Raw genomic sequence first — 23,587 nt, 5'->3', positions numbered from 1 at the left:
ATCAGATCTGCTCCATCCTAGACTTGTTTCTGAACTTACTTCACCTACAAAGGTGACTTCTACAGACAGGAACATGTCTGTGTCATAGGTTCTCCAGTGTCACCTATCGTTGGCAGCCAATACGTGCACGAAGTGGAGAAGATAGTATTCAACTTTTTCCCAGGAACAGCACCAACCCACTGGTTCAGATAAGTAGATGACACCTGGGTAAAGATCAAGATCCAAGAGGTACAGGGTTTCACACACCACATAAATGCAGTTGACAACAACATCCAGTTTCCCTGGCAGGACACCAATGACAACACGGTGTCCTTCCTGGACTATGCAAGGAATGTTGGGACTTCTGGCAACCTAGAAATAGAAAGCTATAGGAAACCCAAAGACACAGACCAGTGCCTACAATTTGACTCCCACCACAACACAAAATAGGAGTCATCAGGACCCTGCACCACAGCGCAGAAAAAAATAGAGCCAACATCCTCTAAAGCCAAAAAGAAGGAGGATGGACAGCTTCCAAGGCCTGTGGTTATCCTGAGTGGGTCTTAAATAAGATGTTGTCCAGGTCCAACAAATAGTCCACGGACAGAGAAGAGACTCAGAGTCAAAGAAAAAACCTGGTGATGCCTTAAATGGCTGGAGTGTCAGAGAAGCTCAAAAGGATATTCAGAAAACACCACATACCTGTTCACCTCGAACCCGCCGACACATTGAGACAAAGACTAGTCCACTCGATAGACCAAACAGCTAAACACAAAAGAAGAGCAACCTAGTGTATGCAGTCCAGTGCAGAGTGCTCGGAGCTCTACACTGGAGAAGCCAAACGGCCTCTAGCAGTGGACTCATTTGAGGATGACATGGTCAACATTTTTGACAGAGAAGAGTACGTCATCTCAACAGAGGAGGAGGCCTCAGGCACAATTGCTCTCCCATTTTTCTTTTCACGCTGCCCTTTCATCCACCCCCAGGAAGATTAAGACCACTTCACACGTCCACCATACCACCACCTTGTTCCCTCCTCCTACATTAACAAGCCTATTCAGGCCAGGGTTGGAACAAAGGTGTATGAGCCAACCAGGGTTTCCTGTTTTTGTTTATGTTGTGTATTCTGTACTGTACTGTATTGCGTTACGTTTATGTGTAGTGATGATGTCATTAGTGACATCACATCTTTAATAGCTGCCTTTGATGATTGCCTTTGTAGTTTACCTTTTAATTTTGTTGTCCAGTGGTCAAGGGAGCGTACTTAAAGCAAAGGTTTGGTACAAGAGTCAAGGGCGCAGACCTTACATGTAACTGGAGCAAAGGAACTGACTTACAAGGTACTGTGGACCACAACAACGGGAAAGTGAAAGGTTCAGTGTGTAGCTGTGCAGGCACACTGTTTCTTAACGAGTTCTGTAAGTTTAGCCACACTTTGAGAAGCTTGTTTGATGAAATGTGAGATTACTGTACTTTAACTTGTATGTACAATTAGTCCGTCACCGGCTAAGTTGAGAAGCAAATACAATAAACGTTCAATGTTCGTCATAGAACAGTCTCCGGAGTGAAGTAGTTGTTGGACCATGATACACAAGTTCGCCTCTACAAAATGCCTACTCCGGAGGATATAACTGTTCCCTAGCCACTTTATTCAGAATGAAGAAGCTGCTTCAATAAGTAAGTTAAGATAGATTTTTCATAACTAAAATAAGTTCCTATGCAAAAAGTATTCTTTTCCTTTCGGCTGTTCCCTTTCAGGGGAACCATGTGCCTCCATCTGTCCTCTGCATTATCTTCTCTTCTGGCCACTACTGTCCTCAGCATTCCCATAGTCACTACCACTGTTTATTCTCACGTCCTCTCTCTCTTCTGCCCTGTCTGATGATTGTGTCATCAGTGTTCTTTCTCACGGTCACCTGGTATAGCTGGAGCTTCTCAAGACTGCACAGTCTGATTCTACTGTACAGTTGACTCTATCTAGTGGTTGGAGTAACTAGTCATGGTCTCCTGTTTTCACTGTTTCTTGACTGTGGCTCAGGTAGGTAGAGTCCACCAATCTCGCAGTTGTTGGCTCAATCCCTGGCTCCTCTGGTCACGTGTCAAAGTGAACACAGACTACGTTCGTGCCCCTCCCCCCTTTGTTTTCCTGAGAAAGCTGGTTAGAAATCGGCGTTGTCCGGGAGAAATACGTGGAGGAAGATACGGTTTCTCTCTTCCCCTCTCATAAAAAAAAAAAACAAACTACTTCCCCTTTTATATGAAAGAAATTAGTGTGGTGAAATCAAAAATGCGACTCCGGTGGGACTCGAACCCACAACCTTTGAATCACTCCTCAAGTGCTTGACTAGAAGTCCAATGCGCTATCCATTGCGCCACGGAGCCACCTGTTGAACGAACCGACAGGACCATTGATAAACTAACTTTGTATGTGTGGTTTTATCTTGTGTTCATTAGCATCAGAGCACCTATAAAATAGGGAGGTGCGTTGCTATTCCCACAGCAGCACTAAAGAGAAACAAATGGATACGGCTATTGCGACAATAACAGTTAGTGAACAGACCGAGCCGATGATAGCTAGCGACCAGGCCGCTGTCACCCACTCGCCTCTGATATATTCTGCTCGTACACTGACAGAATCCGTCTCTTTCACGGTAACGGCTTTATTCATTGGTTTAGCAAAAGCTATAAAAGGGTGTTATAAATTTTAATTGTTGTATCGGAAAGCTGGTGGGTCTGTCGTCCTCCCATTCCTCTCCGCAGTTTCATGCACAGCGCCCAAACCTGATCATACTTCCTGTTCGTCTGTCTGAGCCTTCAATATAAAGGTTGACATCTAACGCTACAGACAGTTGGCATTACAGATCCTCTGCCTGCTGTAATCAGTCTGTAACCAAACTCCACAATGCCGCTGAGAACCTGCATTTCTGCAAAGAACAGTTCAAGTCGATCTTATTTACACCAAACTGCGATAATCGTACAACGCATGTAACGTTTTAATTGAAATGTTTAACTATTTGTTGGGATTATAGTTATGTGCTGATGTACGCGCTTTTATGTTGAAAATCCGAAATCGGAAGTGTTGTGGATAACGGGGACGTGGGGATGGTGTATGGAGACACAAATCCATAATGAGGTAAACCTAGAGCGAAAGACTTAGTCTATAATTGCGTTTCTGGGCTTCGTTGTTTAATCGTTATCTTATCTGCTTAACATTGTTTGCAGACACACGTGTTGTGGCAGCTACTGCACTAGAGCTTTGATATTTGTTACCTAACATATAAATATGATTTCGGTTGAATTGTCGAGAATTGTGTAAAAAGAGGTCTTTTACTTTCAAAATAAGAGCCCGGATAGCTCAGTCGGTAGAGCATCAGACTTTTAATCTGAGGGTCCAGGGTTCAAGTCCCTGTTCGGGCGACCATTCTTTAAGACCTGTCCTAGGTTTTAATAAAGGACATATGTCAAATAAATTCTGATACCGAACAGTTTTATAAAAATTGTGTGAAACCAGTGGAAAAGTGTTAAAACATTCAAAAGCGACTTGTGATAATGAAGAAAAACTGGATCCAAGTTTTAATAAATTTATCTTAGCTATTTCAAAAACTTAGCTTCTAATTCGTTTGAAAATGTGACGTAAGAGTGAACGCAAATATGGGAAACTGAACGCAAAGACAGGCAGAGGACATTTCAAGGGGAGGGAAAGACTAACGTGCTCTGCTGGGCTTTACAATCAGTTATTATCAGAGTTCTGTCAGATGTGACTCACCAAATAACCTCTTTGTTCCTAATTAATACCTGTGTTTATTTCAGAATAAAAACAGAACATTTAATATTTGTAGAAGGGATCTTACTCGTGTCTGATGGTCCAGCAAGTACTTCACTCTGGAGATCGTTGTATGACGAACATTGAACATTTATTTGCTTCTCAACTTAATCAATGACAGACTAAAAGTTTAAGAACAGTAATCTCACAAACACGTTCACAGACAGTTTCATCAAACAAGCTTCTCAAAGTATGGCTAAACCCACAGACCCCGTTTCTGAAAGTATGGCTGAACCCCCAGGACTTGGTAAGAAACTGTGTGTCTCCACAGCTACACATAGAACCTTTTACTTCTACCTTGTTGGGGTCCCCACTACCTTGTAGTTAGTTCCTAAGCTCCAGTTATCGTGTCAGGTCTGCTCCCTTCAGTAGCTCATCTCTTGTAACAAACCTTTGCTTTGTTTTTCTCTGCTTGTCGGCTATATTATTTGTGTTTTGTAAAATTATAAATATTGTAATTCATATGTTTTACATACAGAAAGAGTGGTCTTCTCAAATGTTAAGAGGGCCGCATCAGTGACAACCACTGGAGGACATTTACTTGAGTGAGACTTACTAGACTGAGGACAGTATCAGACTGCAGGTTAGACAGGAAGAGGTTTGGAATGATGTGGTGATCTATTCTTACATCTTCCCCTCCACAAACACTGGAAAGATGTTTCTGTGACCTAACCACAATACTCAATAAATGCAGGACACTAAATAAAACAAATTGTATAAATACATTTATGATTTGTTGGTTAAAATATTTATGTTTTTTCAATATATATATTTCTACAAGTTAGCATTTTTACACAAAAACATTGCACGCGCCTTAATATATGAATTAATAGTAAAATATTAATTAATGGATAACATTAAGTGTAATTAGTTTTCATGTCTTTACACTCATAGTCTCAACATCTTTCAAACATAATTGAATAAATGCTTTTTTTAATTATTTTGTCACAGTGGTTACATGTTTTTGTCATTTGTGTTAGCGTGTGCATGTGGGTATGTGTCAGAAAAAACATAGTAAACTGATTCATTGCATTGTTAAGACTTTTTTTTTAGAATTTGCTAATTCATCAACAATAACATGATTTACAAACTATAATGATGAAAAAGATTTTTAATTGAGAAAAACAGAGAAAACACACTGACCAGCCCAAGATAACAGATAACCTTTCCATCTTGGTAGCCAATGGAAATTATCAGACATTTCCAAATTTAATTATGTTTATCCTAGAGGTAAAATATTTTATATTTTACTGGACCACGTTACTATTCTGCGTTCCTATAATTCTATGACCCCACTAAACAGAATATGTATATTTCTGGCAAACAAACATTCTGAACTCTATGTTGTGAATTGAAACAATACTTTAGGAGTTAAATATAACGTGAAATTTATATTTAAGATTGACATTTAGATTTCATGTCCTTTAAAATTCATCGTTTTGCTCTAAATCCATGAAAACTGAGTAACTCGGCCCCTCACTGCTTAATAATCCCAGCACCTTCCCACCTGTAGATTTTCGTTTTCACTTTGCACCAATGCCCTGATATAATCTGAACTAAACGCCGACTGACTCTTTACTCACAGTCTCCCCAAACATGAGGTTGTACCTCTGGCTATGCATGTTTCATTCAAGGAAGAAAAAAAAACACAATGTAAAGGGCACATTTTAATTTTCATTTATTTCTGCTATCAAAAACATTTAAGATATAAATAATATATCTCATGATGCCATAAGGAGGGCCCTTGGGCATGACAGGGCCCTGGGTGGCCGCCTATGTGAGCTAACAGACATTTTTAATACACATTCACCTGTATCCAACTTTATTTCTCTAAGCCTTTGTAATCCGTTTTACACTGCTTCTTATTCTCCCATTCACAATCACACACACACATACACTGATGGCAACGCTCACTGGGAGCAGCTAAGTTGGGGTTCAGTGTCTTGCTCAAGGACACTTCGACATGTGACCGGAGGAGCCAGGGATCGAACCAACAACTGCGAGACCGCGGTACCTTCCTGCGCCACAGTCGCCTGTATTACATATTACTATATTATTACTTTGCTCCTTTTTCATTGTATTCTTCTATTTTATGTAAGAAACAAAGAACATTAATCTTAAAAAAAAAAGATTTCACTGTCAAGTTTTGGAACATAGAACTGCATTTTTAAATTATATGAACTTTTACACATCAACAACTGTTGGTTAGTATTAAAATCGTGCTTGCTCAGGAGATGGAGCACGTGGTCCACTCATCTCAGGTTTGCTGGTTTGATCCCTGGTTTCTTGTCATTAGTTGTAAAGGGGATCTCCACTAATTGTAAACATCAAGATGTCTGCAAGTCTTAGTTGTGTAGAAAAATTTGTAATTGTAAAATGTCTAATATATTATTTAACTAAAGTTTTGGTTGGGTCTTAAGATTACAAAATAAAAAATTGGTGTAGCTTAGGAAGTGAAGTGACCTAACCAGACCTCTGCACTCTTCCTTAAGCTTCCTTAAAACCATTTAAGAATTAATAATAATTTTTTAAAAATGGCTGGGATTGATGTAGCAACTGCTGCAATTCGATCGTGACAGTTCTTAGTGTTATACTAAATTAAGGGAGTCATTTTACAAATTTTGACACCATTTTGGGGGCAGCAGTGTGAGACCAGACTGTGAGTGTGTAGGGAAAAAAAAAAATATAGCCCTCATTTTTATATAATAGAAATACTTTTAATTTGAAGGTTCATCACAGGCATAATCGTAAACAAGATATTTAAAAATGCAAATTTGATTTTTAATGTCAGACTCTCATGTTCTGTCATTTTCTCTCTCTCTCTCTCACACACACACACACACACACACGAGTAAACAAAAAAACAAACAAAAAAAAAAACAAGTAACTCAAGACTCTGCTGGATTAAAATGATCCACCATGGATTCACCGTAAGAGCGTGCACACACACACCCATCCACTCATACATCATACACTCTTCCAATGCGCACCAGGGTCTGCATGAAGTGGGGACAGGATTTTGTCGATGTTTTTAGTAACTTCTACCTGGACAACGCAGAAATCCTGAGAGACACCAAGAACAAAGTCTTATTACAACAATAAAATAGCAAAAAATATTTAAAGAAGTAACACATTTAATGCTACAACCAATTCAGCATATGTTGGTTTTACTCACTGTAGCTTGTCCTGTAATTGCTCCAGCCTCTGCCGATCCACATATCTTGAGAAGAGAGAGATGAGGTTTGGAGGGGTGAAGAGTGGTGGAGAGAGGGAGGAGGCAGGAACACTGAGCAACTCCCTCGTCACTGAAAACATCAACTCAGTCCTGGAGAGGGAGAGACGGGTCAGTGTGGGTTAATGGGGAACCAAGGGAAACGATCCAGTTTGGGATGTGTGTTAGTATAGAAACACAAGTTAACAACAATGAGAGACAAACAGGTTACCATCGATTGTCATCCATGAGTTGACAGTTGGGTTCAGAGCTTTGCATCCTCTCGCCTTCACTCAGGATCAGATACAACAGTGTCACACCAAACTAGACAGAAAAGGACAGGCTGGGTAAAACGTTTGTGTTTGGCCCTTTGTTGGACTTTGCAACAAGAAAAGTGTTTAGGTAACTTTAAATATCATGACTGTTTGAAAATACACAACATTGACAAAGTCATTTTGTTGTTTTGAGCTGATGTGGGTTACGTCACTGCAGAATGTGGCGTGTGTGCGCGTGCATACCTTGTTGTGCAGTACTGCAGCTAGTTGGCCCTCAGTGCCTTGAAGCTCCTGGAGCATGTCTGTGAGTGCAGAACTCGACAATGTCTGGATTACTGCAGAAACTGGCTCCACCAACCAGCACAGGACCTGGAGAGATGGGATGACAGGCAGCTGCTGGGTGACAAAGTGCAGACTCTCAGTTCGGGAATGCGCGAAGACCTCACCATGTCAAGGTCTGTGAGCTGTTGGCCATTTGTTTATCCCTGCCGCTGTATATACACACTGTCTTTTTTCTTGTCTTTGTTATTCCCGCTCCTGATCCGTCTTTACACGAGCATATTTTTTGGTTTATTATTTGTTACCGTTTCTAATTCAGTCCTTGTATGTGCGCAGCCCTTTCGGTTAATTATTACTACTTGTCCAGATCGTGTGATTGGTTCTGTTAATATCTGCCCAGCAGTTCCCTGTATTTTTTTGTATTCCCTGGCGCCATTGTGATTAGTTTCTCGCCTTCTTAGTTTCTTGCTCATGTTTAGTTTCTCTACTTCCACTCACTCCTGTATTTAGGTTCACTTCTGATCCTCTAGGTTGCCCAGCCCTGTATTATATCGGTTTTTTCTTTAGTCTGTTGCCTCCCTATTGCGTGCTCATTCTGTCCTCTTTCCGGAACAATGTCCAGAAGCAACAGAAGTTCTCTGGTTTAGGCTGCATTTTTTCATTCTGTCATTTCTGACCACTCACTCTTTCCCTGCTACTGAGAAGCCCCAATGGCATGATGCTGCCACCACCATCCCTCTCTGGGTGGTATTACATAAGTAGTGGCAGCCTGGTGTCTGACATACACAGGTCTTGGAGTTCTGCCCATAATCTGTCCCATCAGAGCACAGAACCCAATGCTCTCAGTGTCCTTTAAATGTTGGTAGAGTTGTGATAAAACAAGCTGTAGCGTCTGTCTAACTATAATGAGGTACATGTCAGTTTCTTCTTTCGATTTTTAATTTTGCAAAAATATTTGACTACCCTTTTTTCCATTTCACCAATATGATTTAAATGTTATTTCTGCTTGTTTTTAAATGTTTTGTTTGTTTTTTTTTTTTTTGAATGTTAAAATTACAGGGCAATAAAGTGTACAAACCTTTATGGAGACCAGGAGCATGAGTAGAACTTCTTTTTACAAACAACATGGGTTAATGCTTATCCTTAGGAAAAACACTATTCAATGACTGTGGGTGTTTCTGAACAACCTAAACTATCCTAACAAACATCACTGTAAATTCCTCAGTAGAGGAAATAATTTTGTTACTGCATCATCAACTCATTTCACTTTTTATACATTTTTATGTATTTTACATGGATTGGATGGGGACACCTCTTTCAGATGGACACTGTGTTGTGGAAGATCACTGCTCCATCATAAACTGGACATTTTGTGGAATGTTCCGCAGTTTTAGCGGTGATGTCTGTGCAGAAATGAGGTTTCATTGAGAAATGCTTACTTGGTCCTGCTTGTCCTTCTTGGCAAGGGCAGGAACGTTGCGGGCAATCGCCATGACAACGGCGGCAGCCTGGGAAGGGGTTAGCAAGGGGATGAGCCTGGAGATGAGCCGCTTGCCCTTTCTTACTGACATGATCATCACACACTGCTCATCACTCACTCTTATCAAGAGGAGAAAAAAATAAGAATTAGTGAGGTTAGACAACGCCCACTCTCCGCAGTACTGTACAGTACTGTCACAACATAATCACATAATATATTGTAGATAGTAGGTATTTGTGTTCAAGTTAGTCTGTCTCTCCTCCCTACTTGTCATCCCACTCTTTTTCCAGCAGGAGGTTGTACAGCTGCACATTATTTGTTTTATGCTGCTCCAGGAGGGCTTCCCTTTCTTCCTCTGGTGCAATCATAAAACGCTTCTCAAAGTCTTGAACCTCCAGCAGCAAACTGTACATCTGGAGAATGGGGACAGATGAGAAACAGGGAAAGGGGTCACACAGATTTACTTAGGATACAGGAGGGCTTCCAGCAGTTTCACTGAAGCTGTCTTTTTCCTACCTTCTCCACGATGTACAAGATCTGTCGCCTCTTGTTCCAAACTTGTTTCTCTCTTTTCTCCTGGTGGCAGACAGACAAATTAAACATCAGTCAAACCGACCAAGAGAACTTCAAACAAACCAGAGTCACTCATCAAGAATGAAATGACATGTTGAAAGAACATTATGGCAATACAAACTAGTGTATGGTTTTTATTTAAACATTCTGTTATTTTGCAAATTCAGTTTAAATCAGTTTTCTACAAAATACAATATGATTGTAGAAGAAAAGAAACAGACCTCATCATCTGTGCGAGTTGTCACCACAGCATCGATCATCTTGCGAGGGTTGTTGACACTTGAGACCGTCAGCTTCCCCAAAGAGCCGGCAAATTGGACTGTTTAAAAAACATAAGTCCACATTTACAAGACTCTAGTGCTGTGGTAGCAAACCTTGGAGAGCAAATAACATTTGCGTTATTTTGCCATTTACCTGGTCTGTATGTGTGTTCAACCTTTGCAACTTGCGGAGTGATGAGCTTGGTGGTGTGTTCCTTCTTGCTGCTGCTGTCCCTCTCTTTTTCCTGACGTTTCTCCATCTTTTCATAGTAATTCTACATGTATTACAACACACACACACACACACACACACACACACACACACACACACACACACACACACACACACACAGTGAACTTCAACTAGCTTTCTAACTGACAGAGTAAACAGTAAAATGTATTAATTGATTGCAATTAATCAGAAGAACAACAGCCAGGTGATGGTAATAGTTTGGCAGATCAGTGAGTGTGTAGGAATGAAATGAATCCTTTACAGTTTTCAGGGTCAAATAAAACAAGCCTGCTATTAAAGGCTTTGAGCTCAGTACATGTCATACAAACCTGATAGTAGTAGTCATCCAAATAAGGGTCAGTGCTTTGGAGCTGCATCATCTGAATCTTAGTTACCCACTCCTTCTCTTTCTGAGTCATCAGGTTACTATATGGGTCCCTGTTGCGCCGGTCCCCTATAGTCCTGCTACGGTCCCTACAGGGGAGAGACAATCCATGATCTAATGTCATTTTAAACGTCTTGTAACTGAAGGTGAAACTGGAGGTTTCTGAGTGTGATGGGTCACTCTTCACTCTTCCTTACCCTCCTCGGTTCTGCATGCGCTGGGTGAGCATGCGGTGGTGTTGGGGATGGAGGTGCATGGTGTTGTGCCGAAATGGAGCCGTGTGGTTGGGGGGGGCATGAGGAGGCAGTGGGCCCATTCGGTGACCGTGTGGAGGAGGGCCGCTAAAAAATGGCCTGAAGCCTCCTCCACCTGCTAACAAAGGAGGTGCTGGACCACCACGAGGAAAACCTGCCACCTGGACAAAGAGACAGATAGTTTGAGACGATAATCTAATCCTCCAAGGTGCAGTATTCCAATATTAGGATTGTTGTGCCAGTATTATTTTTTTAAACCTGCAAAAGAATGACCTTCTAGTTTAGGTACCAGGCTTCCATAATCTTGTGAAGCTGATCAAACCAATGCAGACTTTTTGGGCTTAAAATGTCTAACACTAAAAGCATAACTGAGAAGATGGAATGGAAATCAATCACTTTAGACATAATTGTATTATGAACTTTTTTTTTTTTCTGTATTTGTGTTTCCTCTGGCAACCAGACTTCTCAGGTAAGATCATTACAGTTACTTTTTCATAAAGTAATATCTGGTACCAGCACCATACCAACCTAAAAAAACCTATATGTGTGAGCATGTGTATGTGTTAGTAACCTGAGAGTTGAGCAGCTGGGCCCGTTGAATCTGAGACAGAACTGGACCAACTCCGGGAGGAAATGGACCACGACACAGCGGAGAGTTCTGAACATAAACGGAACATATTAACAGCTGTAAATATTAATTTAAAAAAGTATATATTGTAAAACGCACTTTTTTGCAGAAAGTTAAAAAGACAACTCTTACATCTGTAAGGTAAATATAGACTTTGGACCATTACGACTGTAGGAGGAAACAGCTAGTCTGGCTCTGTCAGAGGGTCAAAAACCAAACAACGCTAAGCCTCACGAATTAGGTCTTTTAAAAATAGGCAATAAAGACACTTTGGTGTTTAGCAAGAACTACAGGCTGAACTACTTCTGGAGCAGGACCAGTTGTTATTCAAACTGCACACACTTACAGCCAAGACACAGTTTCTTTCAAAAAAGGCTCTCGGGACATTCTTTGATTGTGCAAAGCTCAACAACTGAGGGGATGGTGGAGAGGAAAAACTCACAGCCATATTAAGGAAGGTGTTGGGTGACAGACGCTCAGAGAAAGGAGAAGGGTATCTGTGCTGGGCCGGGGCTCTCACATGAACCGCCGTGGGATGGTGGATCTACACATACAGACAAATGGTGCACACACAAACACAGAGTATGGGGTTAACAGGGACATTCACAATGCATCGTGTTCTGCTAGGATCTACGTGGGAACAAAAGTCAGCTTTAGATATTTTCACAGAGGACCAGCCATGTTAGATGAGGAGAAACTCCTCAATAGTTCAGCAAGGAGTGTTGCCTGGTCAATGTATGCAGGAAGCAAAACATGAAACTACACTGCAGGAGTCTGTTTTGTTTATAGCACATTAAAGGAGCTTGGTGTAAATTCTTCTGACAGTTCTCTCTTTACACGAGGACTAAATCGGACATCACTCAGACTTTGTACTAGGCAGCTACCAGGATAAAGTCTGAGTGATGTCTGGGCCAAGTTACTCTGACAATTGTGTTCTCACATGCATTTCCTTCAGGTAATCACACAGACGTTCAGGTTTGTAGTGTATGTCTAATAGAAGCTTTGATCTCATCGAACTCTTTTTTGACACGTAATATTTAGTGTAGTGTACATTGTGTCCTTAGAGACAGTAACAAAGGAATGACAGAGGCAGTAAGGAAGCACTATAGAGTGAGAATAGTTCTCTGCTCCTACCTGATGATTCAGAGCATGACTCATGGGCTGTTTGGGTGGAGTTCCAATAGGAACTGCCCTCACTGGAGGGGAGCCAATCACAGGAGAGGAGGACCGTGGAGGCGGGACCCTTTCAGACAAATCCCGTTCTTCATCATTCCTACCCTGAGGAGGTTGTTTAGGAAGACCCACTTCTTTTATTATGGACATAAGTGGACTCTCCTGAACAAGAACAAAATGGTAAATAAAATCTGTACATACCGAGGGATTATTTCTGTTATAAACCAAAGGCCATCAAATTACAAGTACACTGATTTACATACTGTAGTCACACAATAATTCAGTTATGCAGAGATACATCAAAGCTGAGTGGCCGTCTCTTACCTGTATTTGTGTACCCAGTCCTGGTCCCACACTCACAGGCCCAAAACCCATACTGTTCTCCCAGATACTGTGGGGGTTCATCTAATAGAGAGAATGAGAGAAACTGAATAAAAGCGAAAATAATTTTACACAAAGTTTAACTGATGGTTACATAGCGTTTTGATAGATTGAAAATACTAATTCACATCGGACTTCCAGGCGATCAAGAAACATCCAATTTTCGAGTAGATGTATGTATTTTATAAAATATAATTAAAAAAAAACACACACATTACATAAGCTGGCATCGCCTTATAATGGTGTTTTGGTGCAAGGTGCTGATTTAAATACACTATCTAAACATGGAAAACTTCAAGATGATAGAACTTTTTTCAACTGTTTTGTAGTATACATACTAGTACAAAGAGACAAGTGTAAACTAACCTGGCTCAGAGGAGCCGTCCCTCTGCGCAGCAGGTGCTGGTGCTGTTGGTAGCTTAGCATGGATGAGGGAGAAGGGCCAGCAGGAAGGCCTGGAGTAGTGCAGGGCAGAGCAGAACAGTCAGTAGAATGGAAAACACAAAGCAGTACAACAAAGTAAAACATACAGTCATAAAGAAGCTAGTATGAAGTAAGAGGAAACACACAATGAACTTCCTACAGATGGCATAAGGGATTTGGTGAATATGGACCTGATGTCAGTCAGCAGCAACTGGTGCATTATGGGACTCCCAGGGTGGGAATATTTTGAGTTCAGAATTGATTATACAGGAACATCAGCCAACATGGTGAAGCCTACCTCCCTCAGGTTAAGAGTCTGGGTATCATCATCATCAATATAGCACAATCTGCCTACTTCCATCTTTGTAATATCAACCGCCTCTGACCATTACTCACTCCCCACAGTACAGCCACTCTCATTCATGCTTTAGTTACACACATTAGATTATTGTAATTCTCTCTCGTTTGATTTGCCTCAAAAAAATCCCTCCATAAACTTCAACTGGTTCAGTACTCGGCTGCCCGCATTTTCACTGGAATACTCTTCACAGATCATGTTAACCCCATCCTCAGACAACTCCACTGGCTCTCAGTCCATCTCCACATTAACTAGAAAAGATTTTACCTCTCACATTCAAAGCCCTTCATAACCTTGCACAGCCATACCTGTCAGACCTCCTTCAGTCATATACACCCTCACGCTCCCTACGTTCATCCTCAGCCCACCAGAGTGTTGAGAAATGCGCCTATAAATAAAATGTATTAGTATTTATTATTACTCAGTCATGTCATCCCCATTAACTTAGAGCAGAAACTTTGGAAATAAAGAGTCCAGCATCTGGCTGCATGTATAATTACATCCAGACCATTGGCCTGCATCTTACAGACCAGCTGCTTTTAACCATGTCAACATACTGCTCTTCACTGTACAAGGCCAGAAATTAGGGCTGCTCCCATTCAGAATACAGCTAATCGCCCTCGTAATTCTTTGCTACACGTACTGTTCTCCCACAACTACACGCTCACTTCTTCTCGATGTCCCTCCCTCTCTTTGAATATCAAGTCATATGTGTTCTGAGAAACCTGTTCGGAGAGTAATGGTAATTCCAGCAGTTTTGTATTAACCTCTCATCCTTAAACATTGAGGAAACATTGCTGCAGCTGCCATATTTTTAAAAATTCTGTCTCTTTGAATAAGAGTCAATGGATTCAAAGCTAGAATTTATTTGCTTTATTGCCTTAAATTCTAAAAATCTAATTTAAGGCTTTAAGAATAATTAAGAGTAAACGAATACCCTGAGTACTGTGTACTATGTACTATGTCGATCACGTGTCACACCTTCTCTCTAAAATACGATTTTTCACAAACGCCATCATGTAGAATATACCCAATGGAAACGCAGGGAAGGTACTGGGGTAAAGAAAACAGATGGCACCAATACAAAAAAAAAGTTTTCATGCATTTTATTCTCACCTGAAGTAGAGGGGCCAGGGGGCAGGGGGTGTGGTTGAGTGGGATGTGAGATGGGGGAGGTCTGGTGCAGGACATTCTGTCTTTCTACCCCCTGCAGAGCTGGCAGGCTGGATCCTGAAGAGCTGGGGGATGGACTGGGCCTCTCAGCTGCCCCAACTCCAGCGATGGCCGGGTCAGCCTCAAAAATAAGTCTGGCCAGGGACTCTGCCAAGTTGCCCCCCCTCCCTCGCTCTTCCACATCTGAAACAGTTTTTACTTTTTCAATCTGTTTTATTAGTCTACCCATTAACTGAAATAACTTTTTGTTTCTACCTCTATTATTTAACTTTATAAAATAACGTAGACAATGTCAAAAACAGAAAATAACCACAACCATATAGAATTTTGCTGACAAATGAACACAATTCTTAACTTCACTCAATCTTCTAATTTCATTACTGACCTGGGAGAGGCAGTCCAGAGGAAGAAGAGGAGAAGTTGAGTAAAGGAAAGGAACATGGAAGGGGGAGAGAGCCCGCAGAGGAAGGGACAAAAGTTGAGGATGTGTGCTCAGCTCTACCTAAATCAGATTCTCCTCCCATCCCCCCTCCTCCCAACCCCAGCCCCACTCCAAGCTCCCGCTCATCGAGCTCAGCAAGGCGCTTGTGTTCCTCCTGCCAGTCGTCATCTGGTGGAGAGAAGCCAGATAGAGTGGTTGTTTATTCTGTGACAGGGACTCATCTGTGTACATTTGTTTACAGTGACTTTACCAAAGCAACTCAAAGGTGAGGTCACAACAATAGCAACAATGAAGAAGGTTCATGATGTGTTCAACAACACCTACAGAACCAATGTAGAGATGATCAAAGTAACCATCCTTTTTACCAACTGGACAACACATATCAGAAACAGAACATAAACAAGATCTCAGAATGTCTCTTTAATCACTGCACATTTCTGGACTTAGAACTCGGTAGAAACACTGCATTATTACATTGTACACGTTAGTTGTAAATAACAAAATGTAAGAACTCACACTTTTACTTGGTCTGGAAATTGCTATTGGTGTACCCATACACTTTAATTAGTTTTATGCAAGACTCACCGATTGCCCCAGCTCCAAAAGTGTCATCATTGAACTGATCTATTTCATCTTCATCTTCGATCACTCCATCATCTTCCTCCTCCAATTTACAGTCTTCATCCATGGGCTGCAAAAGGATAAATAAAACGATAGAAGAAGAAGCAATTTAGTAAAAGAAAGATGAAAAAGAAAGCAGGACCTGGACATGTGGTCAAAAGTAAGAATACAAGTGATTGAGGTTGGAGAGGAGATGGTACAAGAAAAAGAAGCATAAATGGTGAGGGGGAAGGACGTGTGCCAGGCAGTACCCCATATTCGTTTTACTAAAAAAAATGTAATATACGAACAAATACAACTGGGGACTTTTAACACTGCTCAGCCCCTCTAACGCCCGCAGTAGCAACAATACCCGTTAGCCACAATGCTAGTGCTGACGTTACATCACGCAGGACACACGTCGATCACAAACTGCTGTCCTTGAGCTAACAAATATGATGCAGACTGGCCCCCGTGCACATCTAGCATACACTGGCTGTTCATAACGACGATTCGATTATTCAGGTCTCATTCAGGTCACCACGAGCTGGGAGCGCTCACCTTCCCTCTGGTTCATGTCACCAGGCGAAAGGGCTGTTTCACAGGCCGCCAACCATATTCAATTTGCCAGTCACATAAACAAAAGACAACATTCACCACACAAATCACATTCAACGTGGAATTACAACAATATCTCAGAAAAAGTTTATAAAGGCAAGTACGTTTTCAGGGTACAATACTCACCTGAAATCGAAAACGTTATCGTTATGCTTTCGGTAAAAAAAAAAAAGTGCATCGGCGGCGAGGCGGCACGCAAATGACGCTGCAGGGACGTTCCTTTCAATGTGCGTTTCGGAGCGACGTGAACGAGCACGCACAGTCTATCCTATTTACACGAGGAACGTATTTGCTTTCCATTTAGAAAATGAGGAAGTTAGTTTAGCTCGGACGTAGATTGGAGACAACACCACAAACGGTAAATCAAAGTGGGCAACGTCAAATTACTGTGATATACACCTTACAATCGTTTATATTTTAAATAGTTGAAAATGCAGCCTTTCGTTAGGCTACACCGAGTTAGCCTAATGTCACTACATAATAAAGCCTTAAGGTTACTTAAAAACTCGACGTTTTCCTTAAGCTAAACGTAAAGTAGTAACGTTCAGTAATTATCCGTTTTCAGATTCATGTTGGAAGGAGAAATTATAGCCAACGGTTCTGGAGGTTCTTTAATTTAATTCTAATATTTACCATTGCCATGAAGAACCTCCCATAATTCTATTTTGTGCAATTGTATTTTTCCTTTCTATATTTATTCTATATGTATGTCCCAAGGTAATCTGAGTGTATTAATAAATGTCTTGTGTGTGTGTTCATTGATATATAGTAAGTGTGTATGTGTTTGGGTGCCTGTGTGGCAGCATGGTTCAAAGGCAGCTCTGCTCTTTAGAACACCTGAGGAACTCGGGGTACGGTCGCCCTTTTCCACGGCACGGTCTTCAGCTTCTGTTTTGGTTTGCCAACGAATGTGTGACCTGCAAAATCATAAACCTTGTAGTAATCATGAAGGTAAGAAATTAGATGATACATCCTTAATACTTATAGGTTTCAGATATTAATGTGTAATAACACTTCAGGGAAAGCCAGTTATAAGGTATTAGGATATTAGAGATACAGTGTTGTATTTCCACTGTGTGTTACTTTTACTTACAATTACAGTTCACTTACAATACAGAGGAAAATATTGTACTTTTTTTTTTTAACTTATTTTGCATTTTTCAATATAAAATCCAATGAACAAATAAATGGTAGTGTTACTGTGAATGCACCAGCTGTCAAGTATTTAAATTGATCTGTTTTATTAGTTTCTTTCATTACTAGAAACTAGTCTTTGTCATAATTTCTTTTTTCCTCAACATACATGGGGTAGACGTGTATATTCATGTTATTAACAGCATTATGTTTTTTTTTCCTTACTAGCACTTTTGTACTTTTATGTACATGTACTTAGGTCTTCACCTTCAGTTAGGAAATGGAAGTGGTACTTTTACTTGAAGTGGAGTACATTAGATTGGTAGAAGTACATCAATTCAAGTACTTGCACTTTTACTTAACTATGTGTATGTCTACCACCTCTAGTTACAATACATTAAGAATTATGTTGATGGAGATTAAGTGTAGGCTATTTACAGCTTTGCCCTATATGAGGTTTGGAGCAGCAGGGTTATGAACATTGTCACTGTGGTGATATTGACTGTTTCCAACTTTATATGTAAAGGAAAGAATTAAGTGCACAATATGTTGCTGCAGTTGGTGTCAGATTGTCAACCAGAGAGAGGTTCCTATGGCTTTCACTGGTTTGGGAATGCTTAAGGACTTCTTCCTGTACTGACCAGGCCACGGAAGTCCAACAGTAAAAGTCAGGTTTGTTGTTTGCATTGATCTTTAATTCATTCTTTCATTGTAATAGTGGTGTATATAACATTAATCTACTCCTCACTGCGAGTACCTCTCTGTGTTATGTCTAGGCTATAAACTTGTAACTTATAGCAGAATGCCTGCTAAAATGCGATTGTAAGAATATTATTTGAAATGTATTTGAAGTTTGAGCAATGTTTTCTCACTGTTATTTTGCCCCTTCGATGTTGACCATTTTAAAATGTGTCTCTTCAAAGCCCCTCAAAATTTGAAAGTGCAGTACTGTGTGGTTAAAGTTTAGAGCCAAAAGTCATGATATCACTCCTGTGTTAGCCCCGATCCACTAGCCTGTTGTTATTCAACATTTTTTTCATTGGTCTTCATTTCATTGGTCATATTTCTGAAGTTAAGCAGTATTTTTGAGCACGTAAAAAAATACAGCTGCCATGAAAACACTTCAAGCAGCACAACTCACTTCATGTCATGTAATTTACCCCACAAATGACTGGGACGTGTTCACTGGAAGCTATTAAAAACAGTAAATATTGAATAAACAACAATGTGTGATCATTTTATTACAACTTGCTTTTTTTCCTTTCGGCTGTTTCTTTTCAGGGGTCACCAACCCTCTCACTACATCCATAAATCTCCTCTTTGTTCTTCCTCTAGACCTCCTGCCTGGCAGCTCCAACCTCAGCATCCTTTTACTGATATATTCACAGTTTCTCCTCTGAACATGTCCAAACCACCTCAATCTGACCTTATCTGACTCTTACTTTATCTCCGAAACATCTAACAAGAGCTGTCCCTCTGATGTCCTCATTCATGGTCCTATCCAACCAACATCTTAAGCTCTGCAACCTCCTCCCCATGACACCTTTCTCCACCCGTTCTGACCTGCTTGCACAAATCTTGCTTCACCTCTTTTCCACACTCTCCGTTGCTCTGAACCGTTGACCCTAAGTTCTTAAAGTCCTGCACCTTCTTCACCTCTGCTCCCTGTAACCTCACTGTTCCACCTGGGTCCCTCTCATTGACACACATGTATTCTGTCTTGCTGCGGCTAAGCTTCATTCCTCTGTTTTCCAGAGCAGACCTCCACCTCTCTAGATTTTCCTCCACCTGCTCTCTGCCCTCGCTACAAATCACAATGTCATCTGCAAACATCATAGTCCATGGAGATTTCTGTCTAACTTCATCTGTCAGCCTGTCCATCACCAGAGCAAACAAGAAGGGGCTCAGAGCCGATCCTTGATGCAGACCCACCTCCACCTTGAACTCTTCTTTCACACCTACAGCACCTCACCACTGTCTTACAGCTCTCATACATGTCCTGTGCCACTCTAACATACTTCTCTGCCACTCCAGACGTCCTCATACAATACCACAGCTCCTCTCTCTGCACCCTGTTATACGCTTTCTCTAAATCTACAAAGACACAATACAACTCCCTATGACCTTCAAGCTTCTACTACAACTAGATCTTTAGTTATCAAACTATTTACCAGTGTCAGTGGGATTTAAAATGAGGTTTAGTTTACGAAGCTCAGGTTTCCCCTTAGCTCTCAATGTGTTTTGTAAACCTAAATGCTCTTCCATCTACCAATTTTTTTTTTTTATTTACCCATTCACACAGTTCACAAGTTTGTTCTTTAACAGTCATCTCATTTAAATACAGTTAATAAACTCTCTTTCTGTCCAGGCTATGTACTTTGAAGTTGGAAACCTGAACACAGAAACCTACCCATCTTCTGCAAACCTCCCAACATATGTAAGGGAAAATTATGGGTTTGATGGTAACCGCAGTACTTACAATATTGACCGCATCATCATCAGTTACCAGGTAAGATCCAGGGTGGTGGACACTGTATATGTCACTGAGCATGATGGAGCATTCTCTGGGAGATTTTGTCCTAACAGAACTTATGAAATTAGCTCTGAACTGATCCAAGCCCTGCAAAGTCCGCTGCTAGAGCTCACCACCTTTCTCACTCAGATGGACTACTACAGAGATATGCAGGTGTTTCAGGGTAATGCTATAGGAGACATATACTACCCTGAACCTTCAGCTCAGCAAATGCTCAATGTGGTACAGACCTGCAGTGGATCCGCAGGAACAGCAGAGCAAACTATTGGATGGCAGTTCTGCTCAGATGCCTTCCACCAGCAACAAAATGTCACCATACCATCCTTCAGCTATGACCCGCAAGTTTACTACGCTGGCAGTGTGAACCCATACAGCAGCAGACTTGTGGATATCTACGATGACCTGCAATATAAATACAGGAGGCATGGTTATTGGCCGTGCAGATGGGTTCAGCCCTATGAAGGTAAGGATGCTAACAGCATTAGTGAACAAGGACTAAGTAGGATAGAATTTTCAATCCCATCAAGTAGATATTAATATGTAAATTTGCAGTATGTGTGACTAGCAACCTACTTTAATGGTCACCAGAATTACATTTATATTTTCTTACCTCAGGTAAGAACCATGCACAAAGCTTTAGTTTTATTTGTCAAGGTTTTCATTTACATGGCTTTGAGATTACCTGACCACTTTAATACAGTGACTATAAAATGAACATTATTTGTGGTGCTCACAACTTTGAATTGCATTTAAATTGCATTAAAGAGGCCATATAACTAATCATGGGTTCAGATCTTTAGTATGTGTTGAAGGATTTTTAGTTCTGAAACCTGCTTATTTCTCTGATGGGGCTTTCAGTACTAATTTTTCAGCTCTAAATAAAACAGATAATTTAAGCTCTCTGTTCTGGTTAGCTAGTTTAAGGAAACCTGCTAGTGGGCTGAATAGAGCTCTGGAAAACCATTCCAACTTAGCAAATTTAAGCAATAGATGTAATATGAGAGTGGGTGGGCACAACTCCAAAAAGGAGTTCCGTTTATAAATTGACTACATTGTGACACAGCAATCATCACAACTTCTTTTACCATGTCACCGTGACTACTGTGTCCTGAAAAAACCCCAGACCCTGTCCACATAACTTTTGACAGTGAATCTGTGTATTATTTAGTAATATGGTTTTTATGCCTAAAAAGGGAGATATGTGCTGTTTTCTTTTTTATTTCCAATTCTGTGAACACCACAATTAAAAATCCCCTCCATGTGAAAATATTTCCTGGGACAAAAACATACCAACATGAATTTGAACATACTATATCTATGTAGACTAGTAATGCAATGGTTTTAGACACTCCTTGACTATTTCTGCTACTTCTAATGATAAAAAAGCATTTATTGAGCATTGATGCTGCCTGACCTTTGTATATTCCTCCTTCTAGGCTTTTGGGAAGAAGCCAAGAAAAGAAATGGAGGTAGCGGAGGAGGTGGTTTCGGCTTTATTAAGCTTCTCCTTGGTGCTGGAGCCCTCTACTTGGCAGTGAAATGTTTTGGCTGGCTGAGAGATTGGTGGGAAGGGGGCTGTGATGAAAACATTCTCAACATGATACCATGGAGAACTCCTACTTATAAACATACACATACACATATCATGCTGGATTATGTTTACTAAAATGTTGGGGTGTAGGTTTTAATAATGATAACAGATATCAGAACCCTCAAATTCTGCTCAATCAAATTCTAAGTAGATGCTTATAGTAATTTGCAATACACACGAATGGAAATTTGAATAATGAAAGTACTGTCTGGAGGTCTTTCATTATTTTTTCAAATTATAATATTCCATATTGGACTTTTTCAGTATAGTATATTCCATATTGGAAAAACAGATTTTATTGTAATGATCTTGAACTGATTTTAAGTTTAATTTTGAGCACATCAAACAAGTCAACCAAGAGTTTTCAAATTATTATGAGCTGTAAGTAAAGATATATATATATAATTAAAACTTTTTTTTTTACTATATATTACTTTCCATGAACATAACTCGTGGTGTGATGTGTTAATGAAAAACAAGCTTTGACTGACATTTAAATACACTGCTTTGAGATATAAACAATAATAGAAAAGCTCACAATTTTAAGTCTGTCTGCTAAAACATTCAATTCAAGTTGTAATCTTTGTTTTCAAACAGTATGATTTCATAGCAAGACTTAAAATAGAGATTTATCAGAAAGTGTCGTCTTAATGCCCAGCATGGACATTTTTTATAGAGAAAAAATGTTAAGATGGCCAAAAAGAACGAGTCGTTCTCCTTGGGTTAGGTCTGCTTATGTAAGGCATCCATTTCCTGCTCCTCTTCCTCATCCAATTTATTCAATCAAGCATGGGATGCCACAGAAAAACCGCTTGATTAGTAAAAGTTTTGCTTGGAACAACTTTAGTTTGTAACAACAGCAGAGGGCAGCATTGAGTTGACAAACTCAGGGAAAAAACAAACTCTACATCATTTCAAGTATTGGCTGCAGGTTTGACCTCTTCAGGAAGAGAAAGAGGTGACAGAATTCTGCTTGGTGTGTATGAAAATAGCAGTATCAAATAGTGTAATGATCCAGATCTAAGCATATGTATATATTGCCCAGCAATGGGTCTGTGTTGTTTAGATAAAAAAAACCCCATCAATTCATTACTGTATAAAAGGTTTATAAGTTGTAACTCTGGCTAATTTTTTAGAGATCGGGTATAAACAATTAATAAGTACAACTTTGGGGTTGCATGGATGTGAAGTGTATTCATGATTTATATTTTGCTGCTTATAAAGTGAGTTTATCTATTAATGAAGGGTTTCTCATTCTGTAATAAGTCGAATTTGAAGTTATAGATACTACTAGTAGGATGATCATGGTATGGATTTTTTTTTCAAAAGGATTTCTAATAACCCGACAACCAAATATCCTGTTATATACATAAAGCAGTAATTGTAACTGATTTATCAGCATTTAAAAAATATAAATAATGTATTTCTAACTGAAGGGCAAGCTAATGCTACTATACTACTTACTGTACTATTTATATCATTTTATGAATAATATAAAAATAAATACATTCCAAAATCTACAAGTATACATTTTGTTTGTTAATAGAGTTTGCTGAAGATGGTCACTGTTTCACTCAATATTAAAACTTTAAACCAACTAGTGTCAAACTGCACATACATCATTCTGCACCGTTAAAGTTGAAGTAAAGTAATTAGTCTACTCATTGTCTAGGTTAAAGTCATCTAAGTTAAACAGAGATAGCTGGTTATGGAAGACAAAATTAAGTTTAGGTTGAGGTAAATGGAAACACACTTATTGCAGAGTACTGGAATCTTAACACT

The 23,587-nt window shown here is 40.1% G+C and overlaps 2 protein-coding genes and 2 non-coding genes across 6 annotated transcripts; 2 read left to right on the top strand and 2 right to left on the bottom strand.

The window, feature by feature from the left end:
• Positions 1 to 2,269: 2,269 nt before the first annotated feature.
• trnar-ucu (transfer RNA arginine (anticodon UCU)) lies at positions 2,270 to 2,361 on the bottom strand. The gene is given in 2 exon segments: positions 2,270 to 2,305; positions 2,325 to 2,361. It is a non-coding gene; the product is annotated as a tRNA-Arg (tRNA).
• Positions 2,362 to 3,323: 962 nt separating this feature from the next.
• Positions 3,324 to 3,396, top strand: trnak-uuu (transfer RNA lysine (anticodon UUU)). The gene has a single exon. It is a non-coding gene; the product is annotated as a tRNA-Lys (tRNA).
• Positions 3,397 to 5,464: 2,068 nt separating this feature from the next.
• On the bottom strand, positions 5,465 to 16,800 carry patl1 (PAT1 homolog 1, processing body mRNA decay factor). Of its 3 annotated transcripts, none has more exons than XM_067498641.1 (20): positions 16,674 to 16,800; positions 15,915 to 16,020; positions 15,273 to 15,497; positions 14,831 to 15,070; positions 13,300 to 13,388; positions 12,877 to 12,957; positions 12,514 to 12,714; positions 11,822 to 11,923; positions 11,323 to 11,409; positions 10,695 to 10,912; positions 10,442 to 10,586; positions 10,035 to 10,155; positions 9,842 to 9,939; positions 9,564 to 9,623; positions 9,315 to 9,460; positions 9,007 to 9,166; positions 7,532 to 7,684; positions 7,246 to 7,337; positions 6,978 to 7,127; positions 5,465 to 6,865 (listed from the first exon to the last, which is right to left on the bottom strand). In XM_067498641.1, the coding sequence occupies exons 2-20, from the start codon at positions 16,015 to 16,017 to the stop codon at positions 6,844 to 6,846; spliced, it is 2,493 nt and encodes an 830-aa protein (XP_067354742.1). In that variant the 5' UTR covers positions 16,018 to 16,020; positions 16,674 to 16,800; the 3' UTR covers positions 5,465 to 6,843. The 3 variants fall into 3 exon arrangements, with proteins under 3 accessions (XP_067354742.1, XP_067354744.1, XP_067354743.1); XM_067498643.1 differs by having other exon boundaries at positions 7,532 to 7,657; XM_067498642.1 differs by lacking the exon at positions 16,674 to 16,800 and adding an exon at positions 16,491 to 16,654.
• Positions 16,794 to 23,293, top strand: LOC137124040 (uncharacterized). The gene is made up of 6 exons (XM_067498644.1): positions 16,794 to 16,905; positions 17,380 to 17,498; positions 18,240 to 18,353; positions 20,050 to 20,190; positions 20,344 to 20,677; positions 21,651 to 23,293. The coding sequence occupies exons 4-6, from the start codon at positions 20,053 to 20,055 to the stop codon at positions 21,878 to 21,880; spliced, it is 702 nt and encodes a 233-aa protein (XP_067354745.1). The 5' UTR covers positions 16,794 to 16,905; positions 17,380 to 17,498; positions 18,240 to 18,353; positions 20,050 to 20,052; the 3' UTR covers positions 21,881 to 23,293.
• The last annotated feature ends 294 nt before the right edge of the window (positions 23,294 to 23,587 follow it).

The sequence above is a fragment of the Channa argus genome, chromosome 3, assembly GCF_033026475.1.
Source record: "Channa argus isolate prfri chromosome 3, Channa argus male v1.0, whole genome shotgun sequence".
Taxonomy (NCBI): Eukaryota; Metazoa; Chordata; class Actinopteri; order Anabantiformes; family Channidae; genus Channa; species Channa argus.
Note: the sequence above shows the minus strand (reverse complement) of the source record. Positions and strands in the feature narration are given on the sequence as shown.

Coding starts and splice junctions, on each gene's coding strand:
- patl1 (XM_067498641.1), bottom strand. CDS start 16,017: ATGGATGAAGACTGTAAATTGGAGGAGGAAGATGATGGAGTGATCGAA. Junction 11,924..12,513: donor GTCATGCTCTGAATCATCAG/GTAGGAGCAGAG, acceptor CTGTATGTGTAG/ATCCACCATCCCACGGCGGT. Junction 11,410..11,821: donor ACACCTTCCTTAATATGGCT/GTGAGTTTTTCC, acceptor GTTTATGTTCAG/AACTCTCCGCTGTGTCGTGG.
- LOC137124040 (XM_067498644.1), top strand. CDS start 20,053: ATGTACTTTGAAGTTGGAAACCTGAACACAGAAACCTACCCATCTTCT. Junction 20,191..20,343: donor GCATCATCATCAGTTACCAG/GTAAGATCCAGG, acceptor TTTCTCACTCAG/ATGGACTACTACAGAGATAT. Junction 20,678..21,650: donor ATGGGTTCAGCCCTATGAAG/GTAAGGATGCTA, acceptor TCCTCCTTCTAG/GCTTTTGGGAAGAAGCCAAG.